Source organism: Argopecten irradians, chromosome 2 (assembly GCF_041381155.1).
Source record: "Argopecten irradians isolate NY chromosome 2, Ai_NY, whole genome shotgun sequence".
In the NCBI taxonomy this organism is placed as follows: Eukaryota; Metazoa; Mollusca; class Bivalvia; order Pectinida; family Pectinidae; genus Argopecten; species Argopecten irradians.
Window position 1 is genome coordinate 11,157,646 of NC_091135.1, and position 15,971 is coordinate 11,173,616.

General features: G+C 36.1%; 1 protein-coding gene across 1 annotated transcript in view; it reads left to right on the forward strand.

The window, feature by feature from the left end:
* The window catches only part of LOC138314436 (integrin alpha-PS1-like), a 53,965-nt gene that overhangs the window by 25,322 nt on the left and 12,672 nt on the right, over nt 1-15,971 (forward strand). Inside the window, exons 3-23 of the mRNA XM_069254761.1 lie at nt 444-532; nt 987-1,151; nt 1,458-1,503; nt 1,750-1,872; nt 2,144-2,348; nt 2,667-2,763; nt 3,230-3,368; nt 3,792-3,886; nt 4,158-4,459; nt 5,093-5,258; nt 5,800-5,973; nt 8,671-8,753; nt 8,948-9,104; nt 9,492-9,658; nt 10,227-10,310; nt 10,727-10,832; nt 10,952-11,074; nt 11,524-11,589; nt 14,046-14,195; nt 14,726-14,950; nt 15,498-15,623. Of these exons, the coding sequence (XP_069110862.1) occupies nt 444-532; nt 987-1,151; nt 1,458-1,503; nt 1,750-1,872; nt 2,144-2,348; nt 2,667-2,763; nt 3,230-3,368; nt 3,792-3,886; nt 4,158-4,459; nt 5,093-5,258; nt 5,800-5,973; nt 8,671-8,753; nt 8,948-9,104; nt 9,492-9,658; nt 10,227-10,310; nt 10,727-10,832; nt 10,952-11,074; nt 11,524-11,589; nt 14,046-14,195; nt 14,726-14,950; nt 15,498-15,623 (2,888 nt within the window). The remainder of the gene's footprint in view (nt 1-443; nt 533-986; nt 1,152-1,457; nt 1,504-1,749; nt 1,873-2,143; nt 2,349-2,666; nt 2,764-3,229; nt 3,369-3,791; nt 3,887-4,157; nt 4,460-5,092; nt 5,259-5,799; nt 5,974-8,670; nt 8,754-8,947; nt 9,105-9,491; nt 9,659-10,226; nt 10,311-10,726; nt 10,833-10,951; nt 11,075-11,523; nt 11,590-14,045; nt 14,196-14,725; nt 14,951-15,497; nt 15,624-15,971) is intronic.

Genomic DNA, 15,971 nt, shown 5'->3' on the forward strand with positions numbered 1-15,971 from the left:
GGTGTCAGATACCATATCAGGCCAGATATACTATCTTAGTAATCCTTGACCAGTGCGTATACTTCATTCTGAAGTGGACATTGGTCAGTATAGAGGGTTTACTGTGTTGTGACAATGGTTTAAATCAGATGGTTAGTACGGATATGGGGATAAATTGTTACTTTCCTGTACTTCTGTAAATAATTTGAAAGGAATGTACTGAACTGTTAAGTAGGGACACTGGATCAGGCCCGGGGCCCTATATAATGGCTTTCACATCAAATAAATAATGAAGCATTCAGATTTTAGGTCCTAGTTTGGATATTGCATTTTTCCTTACCGGTTACATCCAGACTTACAATTTTAGGTTTGCATTTCAAAATTTATAGTGAAATTATGTTTTCATAATTGAAAGGAAGAAATATGTAATGGAAGTGGTTGACATTGTGAATTTTGTTTTTCAGATACCATAATAAGTAATGATGGAGAGAAGGCTGGTCAGTGGATGGGCACAACTATCAGTAGCACTACCCAGCCAGGCAAACGGGTGCTGGTGAGTAGCCATTCAATTTAACTCACAGTATGTTCCAGATTTTTTTTGTCACTTTTGAAGTTTAAAAGTTTCTCAGGGTTAAATGCATTCTTTTTTCCAATTTCATGAAGTAAATTATTATATTAATTACATGACAAAGAAATTGGAAAAAAGAATGCATTTAACCTTGTGAAATGTATAAATACAAATTTTAACTGACCTCAACTTCAAAAGTGACAATAAAATCTAGAAATTTTATTAAAATATTTATACAGTAAAACCTACTTCAGCAATGTCCTATGCATAAAGACCTTTTGCTTCATAGGACCACTTTTCTAGGGTCCCAATGACCAACTTCAACACAATTCAACCTGTGTATAAAGACCACCTGCCTATAAAAACCATTTTTCTTACCCTTAGGTGGTCTTTATAGACAGGTCAAACGGATTGAAAAAATCTGTTTTTCTGTTTTCAGGTTTGTGCTCACAGATATACAACAAACTACGTAGGAATAGGTACATGTGTGACCTTGAACCCTGACCTTACTGCTGATAATGAGAGACGACCTTGTCGTGATGATGGACTGGAGAATCAAGGTTTGGCCTATTGTCAGGCTGGCACATCAGGGGTCATGATGAATGTAAGTTTTCAACCTAGTCGATTTTGTCTATTTTATAAAAACATAAAATATGCATGTCCCTACCTTGAAATGGGAGGTATATATATGTAGTTTTATAGCCATACTTCCCTGCCGTATCCCATCCCGTTCTACTTTGATGTCTAATGGGGAATTCAGAATTTTTTTTAGTTTATATCCTGAAGTACATTGTATAAGGTTACATATATAATAATAATTCAAATATATAGCCTATAGCTTGGGTACAATTGTTTGATTTTTGGTCAGGATGTTGTTCATGTATTAATATGGGGAAAAATCTTTGTACAGGATGAGCGAATCTTGCTGGGCGCACCTGGAGCTGTTGATTGGACAGGTAGGAACAGTTGTTGTTAATTACAAAGAATCAATTATTAACATTTATATGTACAAACATCGTGGCAATGATTCATTTATCAAATTTTATACTCCATTTGTTTTGGCTCATGAAAATAAATTTATTCTCAATGACTTTTCAATCAAATCTTCTAGTTATACTTAATTACTTAGTTAAAATGAATCAAGACCTACTGCATTTAGACCGTTGTTTTACTATTCTGATTTACTATTTTACCCAATACAGGTGGCTTGTGGACCCAATATACCGGAGACGATATTCGACAGGACCTGTCTTGGTTTAGATCGCCAATATATCCGACGGAGGATACCCGAAAACCACGCCCAATAGACCTCACTTCCTACATGGGTTTGTGTAATTGTGTCCCTCAATTTCACCGTGAACTTTAATATCTTGGCTACGATTAAGCATCCAAACTTACCACAAAGGTTTTTGAAACGATTGCCAGGTCAAGGAAATCAACATCAGTTGTAATTTTTTAAAGATCTCTAGAATCATATTTTTCCTGTGAGAGTCTTGTCAATTTTCAGTATCCAGTGGTTGGTTCATTTACTCCATTCTGTACCTGTATCATGGAATTTCAGAAAAACTATTTTCATGTAAAGTTGTTTTGTTGTAGGATTCTCTGTAACATACGGACGATTTGACCCCAATGGTGTAACCTTTGTGGGCGGGGCCCCAAGGTCCATTTCTAAGGGCCAGGTGGTACTGTTTGTAAAAGACACCAAAGGTTTGACGTATAGAGACAATCAGATCTTGACGGGCGAGGAACCATTTTCTGCCTTTGGATACTCTCTGACGGCCATCGATGTCAACGATGATTCGTAAGTTCTGCACTATCAACTAGAATAGTGCAGGTCCATATGTAGTCAGTAAAATCTCTAAATCACTGAAAAAGTGACCTTGTAATATAATTCTGCTACAAAACTTTTGTGTAGCCTTCAATGATAGTCGACAAAGGTGAGACAAAGGTGTTGCTTTTCATACAGCGACAGTCTATGTCACCTTTTGACAAGTTATTACATCCAGCTTAACATTTATTTTGGATAAAAATTCAGAAAAACCAGAATTTTTTTAAGCAAAGATTGAGATATACATTAGGTATTTGATGACATGAACAGAAATTTACCTTCATGTTTTAGGTATGATGACCTGATAGTGGGCAGTCCAATGTACCTGGAGAAGGACCAAAGTATCGGTGGCGCCATCTACATTTACATGGGAAGCGACTCAGAAATGGTATCATATTAATTACCATAAAAACACAATCTTTGTGGGCGAGTTGTAATAAAGTCTTAGATAGTTTTTCCTGTTAATGACAAATAACGGCTTGTTGAGAAAGGTCTTATAACCACTAATAATCATTTGTGAATTTCAAAGATTGCGAATTGATTAAGCCTGTTACATATTGCTTTATAAAACCTTAAATTAATTATATTATTATTAAAGATGATTTAAATTTTCTTCCTACTTGTGCAGTTGACTTTTGCAAATTTGATTTTGAATTCATAGTTACCTAATTGATATTGAAAGATGGCTATTCAGCTCTCATTCATCGAACTTGTTTAGAAACAGAAATTGCAAAATTTAGTAGCCGCATAAAGAGAGTTGGCTTACAGCAATGAAATATGAATTCATTTGATCTGAAAATATGTGCATAGTTACTAGAGGATCCTTTTGTAAAGCAGAATTGCTCCTGTTTCAGATTACAAGTGATTCCAAGCCTATTAAGATCACTAGCCGAAAGATGAGTGAAAGTGACTGTCTGAAGTTCATGTGTAAGGATGCGAGGTTTGGTCACACCTTAGCAAAGGCTGGTGATATCAACATGGATGGTTATCAAGGTAGGCACCTGACAACCTGGGCTTGTTGTCTCAAACAACCAGTGAACAAATGAAAGTTGTTAAAAGTTTAAGCATACATATAGAAGACCTCAAAAAGGATGTGCAATGAGTATTACACATTCAAATTACTAAAAATAGATAGAATATATAGTTAGCACAAGTAGATATTGCAGTATTTGGTATAAAATTTATCGGTTAGTTTGACTTAATTACAGTGTAACTGTGTTACTTATCGATACTTGTGCCTTTTTGTAATGTTAATACAACCTCGAAGTGGACCGCACAAGCTAAGTAATAAACATGGCAGAAGTCAAAGTAGACGTGTTTGTTCTATGTCAAATGAAAACAGACAAGGGTCACTAAATACAGCAGATATCACTACGGATCTTTCAGTTTTACATGTTTGTTTGTGTGATGTTGTAGACCTGGTGGTTGGGGCTCCTTATGAAGGCGTAGACAAAGGAGCCATCTACCTATTTCATGGCTCAGCGGATGGTCTGAAAACAGAATATGCTCAGGTAAAATATACTCTGAAGTCTGACAAGTACATGATAGCCACTCTTCAAGGCCTTCTTATAGTGTACAATTTGAAAATCTTATGTAATATTGATGGCAGTCATAGTTACAACTATGATTTGGGTGTTATTTGGTTAAGGTTTGCATCTTGTTAAATTCCCATTAGAATTTAGATGGTAAAGTAAAATCTAGATTGGATACATGAGATTTGTTTGAAAATTGTAACATTCATATGACTCTGGAGAATAAAAAATTGTCGCATTTTATTTCCAGAGAATTTATGCCTCGGACATTGTCACCAGTCCGCCACTGCGAGCCTTCGGCCACTCTATCTCCGGTGGGATGGATATGGATGGTAATGGATATGATGATATCGTTGTTGGATCCTACGAATCTGGACAGGCTCTTCTCCTCCGCACTCGACCAATCGTCCACTTAACTTCCGCTATATCTGTTAAACCTACCAAATTCAACATCTCTGAGCCAGCCTCCTGTTTTGATGAAGTGAAACGAGTTAAGAAACGCTGCGTTGTCATGACGTTCACGCTTTCTTACATCATGGAACCAGTGAGAGAGTGAGTATAAACAAGTGAATCAATTCGTGTCAAACACAATTCTCTGTTACATCATCACAACAAATATGACGTTCTCACATTCCAGGTAAATCGTCTCAACACCTAGAGCTGGTCGTCACATCTCACAGCTATATACAGTCATACCTTTTGGGACTAACATACTTTTGACACTGACTGACAAATAAGGCTTTGTAAGCTTTACAGACAATTTCCAACCCACAAACCACATTCAAGATTCTGAAAATAGTAATTTTATTGGTTGAGTATATATGCATAGTCAGCTTTTTAACAGAAAACTTTTCTCTACTACTGCTTTGTCTGGTGGGAAGACATGTTTGTTGTGATGTCATTATTCCGTCTTTGCATATTACAGAGGTAGCTCCCTGGTGGGTAAGTGTTTTTTGTGACGTCATTACTTTGTGAGCGCAATTTTCATCATTTTCACCAAAAAAATATGACGTTATGCTCGCAAATACATGCCTCGGAATCTATACCTACCCACAAGGGCAGATAACTGTAATATACAAATACAAAATAAATGATTTACAGAATGATTACTTGATTACAATTGTCATGGACAAAACAAGCCAGATATGTGACAATAAGTTGACAATGTTTTTGTTATACCTACAGTACACCACTACAAGTGATATACACCATTGAAGCCGACACTGGGAAACTGAGAAAACGTGTGGAATTTAAAAATCCTACGCCAGGTATGAACGGGCAGATTGAGAACACGGTTACGCTACCAACAGTAAACAGACCAGAGGAGTTCAAACATATCATCTATCTCAAGGTACTGTCAATATTTCCATATGTAACCTTACCAAACGCAGTTGGCATTCATTAGTCTATGAACTGCCATCCGCCTATTACGACGTCATTATCATTATGATGTCACAATTGTCGTGCCAGTGGTCACGGAAGATGCATGGCTGTTGAAATGGCTGTTCCGTCTTTGACATTAATGAATTATCTATTCAATAGATGCAAAATCTCTTGGGATTTCATCATAAAATTACAGGTATTAACAATTCTATATATAATGGAATTTGTCTCTGTCCAGGTGGCATTCATATTGGCTATGAATGCCAACTGTAAGACGTGCAATGCTTAAATGATAAAATACTTACCGGTAACATATTTGTGGTTTTCCTTCTGAAAATGCAAGACATATAAATTCTATAAACTCACCATATACAGTTATGTCTACTTTTTCCTAGATATTTTACCTTGATAGAAAAATGAGGTTACTTTTGGGAAATAACCACATTGTTGGACATGCCTGTGTGTAACCTCTGTGTTAACAACATTTAATGAATTTATTTTGGTTTCAGGACAACGTGCAAGACAAGCTTCACCCTGTTCAGTTCAAGGCTACCTATAGACTCCCAGAAGAGAACTGGCCGACGCGGACCAAACGACAGGCCAGCTTTCCGGACATAAACAACTTCCCTGTCCTAGTAATGACCGGCGGGTCTGACGCTACAGATATAACACTCAACACAGAGGTATTACATGTCTTAGATATAACCCACACAACACAAAGTAGTCCACAGATATAACACTCAACACAGAGGTATCTCACGTCTTAATTATAACCCACACAACACAAAGTAGTCTACAGATATAACACTCAACAAGAGGTATCTCACGTCTTAATTATAACCCACACAACACAAAGTAGTCTACAGATATAACACTCAACACAGAGGTATCAAGGTCTTAATTATAACCCACACAACACAAAGTAGTCTACAGATATAACACTCAACACAGAGGTATACAGTCTTAATTATAACCCACACAACACAAATAGTCACAGATATAACACTCAACACAGAGGTATCACAGGTCTTAATTATAACCCACACAACACAAAGTAGTCTACAGATATAACACTCAACACAGAGGTATCTCACGTCTTAATTATAACCCACACAACACAAAGTAGTCTACAGATATAACACTCAACACAGAGGTATCTCACGTCTTAATTATAACCCACACAACACAAAGTAGTCCACAGATATAACACTCAACACAGAGGTATCACACGTCTTAATTATAACCCACACAACACAAAGTAGTCCACAGATATAACACTCAACACAGAGGTATCTCACGTCTTAATTATAACCCACACAACACAAAGTAGTCCACAGATATAACACTCAACACAGAGGTATCTCACGTCTTAATTATAACCCACACAACACAAAGTAGTCCACAGATATAACACTCAACACAGAGGTATCACAGGTCTTAATTATAACCCACACAACACAAAGTAGTCTACAGATATAACACTCAACACAGAGGTATCTCACGTCTTAATTATAACCCACACAACACAAAGTAGTCTACAGATATAACACTCACACAAGAGGTATCTCACGTCTTAATTATAACCCACACAACACAAAGTAGTCTACAGATATAACACTCACAAGAGGTATCTCACGTCTTAATTATAACCCACACAACACAAAGTAGTCTACAGATATAACACTCAACACAGAGGTATCTCACGTCTTAATTATAACCCACACAACACAAAGTAGTCTACAGATATAACACTCAACACAGAGGTATCTCACGTCTTAATTATAACCCACACAACACAAAGTAGTCTACAGATATAACACTCAACACAGAGGTATCACAGTCTTAATTATAACCCACCAAACACAAAGTAGTCTACAGATATAACACTCAACACAGAGGTATCACAGTCTTAATTATAACCCACACAACACAAAGTAGTCTACAGATATAACACTCAACACAGAGGTATCTCACAGGTCTTAATTATAACCCACACAACACAAAGTAGTCTACAGATATAACACTCAACACAGAGGTATCTCACGTCTTAATTATAACCCACACAACACAAAGTAGTCTACAGATATAACACTCAACACAGAGGTATCACAGGTCTTAATTATAACCCACACAACACAAAGTAGTCTACAGATATAACACTCAACACAGAGGTATCTCACGTCTTAATTATAACCCACACAACACAAAGTAGTCTACAGATATAACACTCAACACAGAGGTATCTCACGTCTTAATTATAACCCACACAACACAAAGTAGTCTACAGATATAACACTCAACACAGAGGTATCACAGGTCTTAATTATAACCCACACAACACAAAGTAGTCTACAGATATAACACTCAACACAGAGGTATCTCACGTCTTAATTATAACCCACACAACACAAAGTAGTCCACAGATATAACACTCAACACAGAGGTATCACAGGTCTTAATTATAACCCACACAACACAAAGTAGTCCACAGATATAACACTCAACACAGAGGTATCACAGGTCTTAATTATAACCCACACAACACAAAGTAGTCTACAGATATAACACTCAACACAGAGGTATCTCACGTCTTAATTATAACCCACACAACACAAAGTAGTCCACAGATATAACACTCAACACAGAGGTATCACAGGTCTTAATTATAACCCACACAACACAAAGTAGTCTACAGATATAACACTCAACACAGAGGTATCTCACGTCTTAATTATAACCCACACAACACAAAGTAGTCTACAGATATAACACTCAACACAGAGGTATCTCACGTCTTAATTATAACCCACACAACACAAAGTAGTCCACAGATATAACACTCAACACAGAGGTATCACAGGTCTTAATTATAACCCACACAACACAAAGTAGTCCAAGTTTACTTCTCAAAAAGTTTTCTATTCTAAAATAGAAATAAATAATAAAATTAAAGTTTGATTTATCAAAAAAAGAGTAAAGATCTAGATTTCTTCAATAAGTAGTATTTTAAATTTAAAACAGGGATGGATTGGTAAGCTGTTTGGATATAACTTGGCATTACTTGTCTGTGTGTTTTCAGGATTGACCTTTTACGGAGTTATGGCCCTTGTTATTACAAATAATTTTCATAGGACATGTACAATGCTTTATAAACTTGGGAAGCAAAATAATTTTGATGTGATCAAAGGAAACTAAAGGTTGTCAAAATACAACATTGTAATGAATATGACAGTTTATAGTCTAGATATCAATACAGGTTATCATGTTATGTAAATAATGGATAACAGGAAAATGAAATTATGCTCCTATAGGTCCTGCTATGCCTAGATTTCTGATATACTTAATGAAGTACTATCTACTCTCTGTCTCTCTCTGTACAGATTGCATTTGCTAAGGAATGTGGCAGCAATGATGTTTGTGAGAGCAGCTTGTCTCTGATGGCCGAGGTCAAACTAGCTGATATGTAAGTTAAAAGATTAATTATTTGTGAAAACGAAGGTTTGTAGTTTCACGAAACTAATTATCTACAGAAATCCTATATAGTGTGCCCTAAACTGTATAAGGCCGATAAATCTGAGTGAATATAATATATACAGTCTTGTATGAATGATTGTAACGAACACACCTTAAAGTAAGTTGATTTTATTTTTTTTCCAGAGATAGGAAGACAGGCTATCCAGTAATGACTGATATCGGCTCGGATCTCACTATTAAATTCACCGTGTCCAACACCATGGAGCCGGCCTATGAAACAATGTTCTATATCATTGTTCCAACGGAATTTGAATACAAGGATTCCAAAGCTCTCAATTCTGTAAGTGTATAACAAAAACTTATCCTTTATAAATATAGAATATTTTGGTCGGAGAAATGTATTCTATTCTTTCTTTTATGTTCTAAAATTAGATTTTCTAGGTTTTCGTACTTGATTTGGCTTTCTGATCAGCTTATTCAAGTGGTATGGGGGGAAAAATCCGAGAATGGAACATAAACCAAACGTTTCCGTGACATCACAATAGAAACATTAAGGTTGCGTATTGATTTGGAAAAATAATCCCTTGGAAAATCAATGGAATCGTACTTATAAATGTATTTTATTTTATCAACTAGTCTGCAAAATTAGTTACAAGGTATATATATTTTGTTTATGCACTGGCTTAAATTTTCTTTCACTTTTATAAACCGTTTGGTGTTTTGCTAGGATTCCTTCTTGCCCGAGTGTTCCGTGTACAATGCGACTTTGTTGATTTGTGGTGGACTTGGAAACCCGTTGTTCAAGAATATCAACAGAGAATTTACAATCACTTTCGAAACCAGTGGTCTCGACCCAAAGACAAACTTTTTCTCCATGAAAGCTTTTGTGAATACGTAAGTATAGGAGTTCTAGCTTGAGTGTTGTTTGTGATTACGTAAATATTGGAATTCTAACAATACGAGTGTAGGAGTGAAAGTAATAAGTACCTAAATGGCAACTCTCTACACTCCAAAAAGAAAGTTTTAGCTAATTCTAACACAGGGGGGGAAAATGACAGTACATGTAAGTTGAAATTCTGAAGGGAAATTACTGCATTAATTTCATATTTTCACTAGAATTTGTTTTAAAAATTCTGCTGTCTCTGAGATTAAAACTGTTCAGTTGTGATTTTCAGGAATAATTAGTGTCTGTGAAATATGGTAAATCATATATGAATTGTGCTTATAGTGACTTTGTAATATCTGGTGATGAAAAATCCAGTAAATATATCCAAAATGCTGATTATATAATTACTGAATGTCTCTTTGAAACAGAGAGCAAGTCTTATTCTCGTGGATGCAGTGAATATCCTTGAAAACAGAATATGTCCATATCAGTTACTGTAATTACATACTTATTATGATGCCTTACTAGGATATTCTAGGTTAAACTTATCTATGATATCATTTTGGCTTACTACAGGACAAGTGCTGAGCAGACGCCCAATGAAGATGTGAAGAATTTGACAGTCAAGGTCGTATCCAAGACCAACATGGTTGTGTTTGGGTGAGTATTTGTTGGGGAATCTTTGATAATGCAAATGTGTTCGTTTTCTTAAATTAAACTTGATGGATTGGTTTTATTAGTTTAACTAACGTCCTATTAACAGCCAGGGTCATATGGAGACATGCCAGATTTGTTGGTGGAGAAAAGCCTGAGTACCCGGAGAAAAACCACCATCCAGCTGTCAGTACCTGGCAACTGCCCCCCATGGGTATTGAACCCCCCTCTCAAGGTTTAGGACTTGTGGTAATATGTCGGGACATCTTAACCACCCGGCCATTGCGGAAATCAATACAATGTATAAGGCTTTTAGACAAACTTTGGTTACGAGGCTGATGTCAAAATGTAAATATCACAAGGCAATACTTAAATATTATCATCAGTAGATAGATAGGTGACGTAATAATTTTGTGTTAAAGGTCAGCCAAACCAGACGCAGACGTGGTATTCACTGGAGAGGTTCGAGGGGAGAGCGCGATCAGCAGGGCAGCACAGATTGGTCCGTCCATCAACCATACATATGTGGTATGTCACTGTTATTTCTCTTAACATTCGTTCTAAGCATGTTTTACTGTACAATGTTATAACCACAACTTCTCCGTAAGCGTGTACGTTATATTAATCTAGCGTTTCTGCCTTTACAGGTTTTAAATGATGGTAATAGTACCGTTGGTCAGGCCGAGCTACAGATTGACTGGCCATACGAGATGAAGCCTGTGTTACCAGGCCACAGTGGCAAGCACCTTCTCTACCTGATAGACATCCAGGTAATAAATCCTTAACATCTGTCTGTACAACTCTAGTTTATTTTTAGATCAAGCTGCATACTGTATTCGACCCAATAAGCTCCAGGGCGTTTAAAAAATTGAAAAAATGAAAAGGTGCTTAATAAGACGAAATTCTTGAAAACCTAAACAGTCTTGTGTAGTTTTGGTCTTTATTTATGCCCGCAGGCAAATGAAATTGAGGCCTCAAAAAGGAGGAAGGGCTGTTATAGGGACATGGGCGCTTATTAGGTCGATTACGGTAATCCTATTGAAGAAATAGCAAACTGTTTCTCTGAATAATGTAGCTTAATATTAAATACACTTGATTCATAAATGTAATAAAATTAACAAAACTCATAGTTGTATAACTGTTAAGTGTTGAAGTATTGGATATCTTTAATTATTTATACTGCGAGGAGAATTAATATGCATTTGATTGGTATTTTCAGACTGAATATGGTGATGTTGATTGTAGCCGAATGGACCCTTCAATATTCAACCCGCTTAATGTGGATGTAAGTAATGTAACAACAGATCATTTGAAAGTGTTACTGTAGTATATAAAGGCTTACCACTGACATTGTAACAAGTTCTAATGGAAATAAAACGTTTCAATACAAGTGTCAGGCTAGAAATAAAATGTTTGTATGTGGATTTGTTTTCTTGGGTTGGGGTTGTAAATTAATTTTCTTGATTGACCAGGAAAAAACTGCTTCATATAATTTTTGCTATTACGTGTAATACCTTAGAATCAAGATTATGATCATGGACTTTTATTTCAGCGCTGATTAATCAGAAATTCTGTATCACTTCTATTTTACTGCAAACATTTCTTCTTTCCTACTTTAATAATTACTAAACATGTGGGATTCTCCTGCTTTAGAGAAAATTCTTTATGCAATTAGATGCCGTTACAATCTTTGATCAAAGGGAAATAACTCTAAGTTAGCTTATTTGACAATAATTATAGTATTGAGTTCATTTCTGCTGCCATTTACAGCTTTTAGTCGTCCAACAGACAACCAACCATCTTACAACCACGTTTTTGTCGCATGGGTTATTTGTTTGTTTATTATAAGATGATAGATAATTCTGGTCGTCCAGCATGAAAACATTAGGTAGAAAATTGGCCTAAGTTGTTATGCATGTTTGCTAATGCTCAAAATTTTGTTTAGTTGTTTAAAAAAATACATTGAAAAACAGAACATTGAAATATTTTTTTAAATTTTTGTGTACACACATTTTGTGATATTGTCATTGTCTTTCGTTGAGTTGTCTCCATCTTAAATCTGTGAAGTGTTTTAGTTGAATGTTATCCAAATGTGTACCAAGGCCGAAGGGTAACATGGACGGTCGGGTGGAAGTGTGTATATGTGTAAACAATGTGATGTTATTTTGTCAGCTAACCCCGGAGTTTACAGAGCTCGAGTCGTCTGATCAGTCAGACATCTCTGACAATGTCACCCAATCAAATGTAGTAAGTTATTAGATGGTGTCGCCATGTTGTCCACACACCGCTTTCCTCTCCCAATCAACTCGCACACTCTCTGATTCCATTTTCAGTATCAAAGATCGATGGTGCCCTTCCAATGCACATGGATCCTATAGCTCTCAGCCTCTAAACTTAAAAACATGCATGTCATTCATTCATCCTGTCGTTTGCTTGATCCTGGAATGGGATAATGCATTTTTACATTATTTTTAAGATTTTTTTTTCACTCTATATTTTCAATATGTTCTAAGTAATGACACCTTTTCATCTCTATTTTCCTATTGAATTATTATTATTTGAATAAACATGATTTTGAGAAATGAATGCTCCCTTCCAGTTGGTAAATTATCTAAGCGTTGCTCCCTATCTGTTTGATGATGACACAATGATTGCTCCCCCCCCCTCCCCCACCTCCCTCAAATGCTTCAAGCCAATGTCCCAGTGCTTCTCTACACGATGAAATTATGAACTGAATTGCAATTTTGCATATTGAAACTGCACTTCAAAATCAAAACAAAAAAGCACTGTTGCATGTTATATGAATATTTAAGAATTTAAAAATAAAGAATGGACAAATCAGATAGCCTTCATACAAAATCCATCATTTCTTCCCAAAACGGTTGCTCAGTGATTCCATTCCGAAGTATTTCATTTGTGTATTATCCAGTTCTTAAAAATCCATGTATTTTAAACCCTGTGCTTGGGCCTAGAGTCATTCCATTGTATAATTGATAATACTTTTTAAAATATGAAATCTCAGTGATTCATTATGAAATCCGAACATCTTGACATATTTCTCATGTATAGTACCTATGAAGTCTACTTGTTGTAAACCGTCGATCTACTTGTAATAGAAAGCTTCCAGTAAGGATAATTTTTAATGTTGTGATGTTACTTGCTTTTTGTGTGTAAACTTGACTTGTAGTAATAGATTATTTTATATACCGGTATAGATTGTTGTAACCATTCATGTTGTTAATGTCTTTATTAGATTTTCAGGTTTGTGTTAGAAAATGTGTGTAGTAACAACACATACATTCCTCTCTGGAATTACTTCATGTGGATAATGAACAGTTTCCATTTTGAAACACAGGAGTTCTAACACCTTTTACAAACATTTTGTGTTTCTACTGTAGTACATTTATCAGTAATAATGTTTGATAAATTATGCTTTCCAAGCAGAGATGATGTCTAAAATTCTGGTACCTTCAGAAGAAATAAAAGAAAATTATGTACATGGATAATTTTTATAGTTACCCAAAGATTAGATAGATGATATTGACTATACATTCATCCTCTCCTTTAATTGATATAGATGATATTGACTATACATTCATCCTCTCCTTTAATTGATATTTGTTGAAACTGGTAGTCAGGAGATTTTTCTGACACAATTTCAGAAGCTGCAGATGCCTCACGGCAGTGGGACCGCTCGTTCGTGATTTCAGAAGAAATAAACATGATTTGTTCTGATTTCAGACTGATGATGATGGTTATACAACACTAAGTCAGCGCCGCAGACGACAAGCACAGGAAAATGGTAACGAGGAGGAAAAAGAGGAAGAGATCGATGACTCCAAATTACGACTTGCTGAACAGAGAGAAAAAATGGAGAGAGTTGTGGTTCTGGTATGTAAAAATTAATGTTAAAGTTCAAAGTGGAATATGGCTTTTGTGGAAAGTTTTTGTGAGTGGTGAAAGAGCAGCCAGTGTCACTTACCTTTATTCTCACCCAGAAACGAATACTTTCAAGCGGTTTCCAACCGATATTTTAATTGTTTGTTATGGGGGAATAACGGAAATAGCTCAACCCCACTTTTGCTTCGCCTGGCATAATTAGAAACAAGCCCCACCCACCTCAAAACTGATTGGCTCATTAGAAATACTCAAGTGCGGGTATGCAGTATCTTCTAGGTGTCCACTAGATCGAAAAGACCAACACACAGCTGATTGAAATGTAGGAGCTAGTAAAATTAACTAAGTGACTTTTCAATAGTGTAAAAAGAGTAGAGGTATATTAAGATCATTCACACCTGAACCACTGCCCCTCAGTCAGTGGGAGATTTGAAATTTTCGGAATTTCAATTTTCTTCAATTTTTTAAGAGATTTCATGAATTGAAGTTGTCTGTTTGAATATAAATCTACCATTGTTTTACAGAGCTGTGAACAAGAGAATGTGCAGTGCTCCCGCTTGACATGCATGATTTACCGTCTGGGTCCATCAGACTCGGCCAGCGTCAAGGTCGTCGCCCGGCTATGGGAGAGCACTCTATTGGAGGATTATCCCGCTGTGGACATGGTCAAGATACAGTCTAAAGGTCAAGTTAAACTTGACCCCGCCCTAAATATAGAACAACCTGATCTGGAGGATGACATAGCTATAGTGAGTGTTTTGTTATAAAATGACTGTACCAATGGAATCTATAATGAAGAATTTAACAGTTTAGACCAAAAAAACAAAAGTTTTAACTTTTTTTGACACGGGCAATCACTGCCCTGTATCAGCTCTGTTACATTATGATTTTTACCGAGTATAAAAAACAAATTATTCTCAAAATCAGACATTTTGTTAAATTATTATCGTTTGAAGAGCACAATGTCAAAACATTCTCACCACATTGAATCATCATAATCCTCAGTAATAAAATAAAACAGCTGGATGATGAATATGTAAAATAACACACATGGTCACAGACAAGTATTTTGTATTGGTCAGAGCTGGCAAAATTCTCCTATTGAAAAAAATTCATTGGATGTGTTGGCTCCTTGTTTTTTCTCTATCAGTGAACAAGTAATAAATCTACAAAATATATCTGAAAACAAGGTATTGTTTTGTTCTTAGAACACTTTAAGGCTTTTATGCAAATCTGGAATTTGACTTAATTAAAGCTGATTAATCATTTAATACCGAGTGACTTTTACTCCAATAGGCCACTACATACACAATTCCTGATGTGGCGACGCGGCCAGCCAAGGATGTGGCCTGGTGGATCATTCTGGTGGCAGTCCTCGGTGGCATAGTTCTACTGGTCGTTCTGATCCTACTGCTTTGTCTGGTGAGTCTCGACCAACACTGGTTGGTAATAAGTCTGATTAACCTGGGAATAAATCCATGTTTAATGATAAGTCAGCATTCGACAATAAGTCATTGCCTGGTAATTCTGTATTTGCGCATTAACGTGTTATCTGTTCATGCCGGCAGGTATTGATTGTGATTTCAAGTGTTCAAGAGCATAACGTCACATTTCTCTTGAGAAAATGACGTGAGATTCGCTTACAAAATAATGATGCAACAATAGATACCTACCTGCAAGGGAAGTAACTCTGTAATATGCAAAGACGGAATAAGCCCATACTTGCGAATAAGTGAATGCATTTAAATATTTCATCGCCTGGTAATAAGC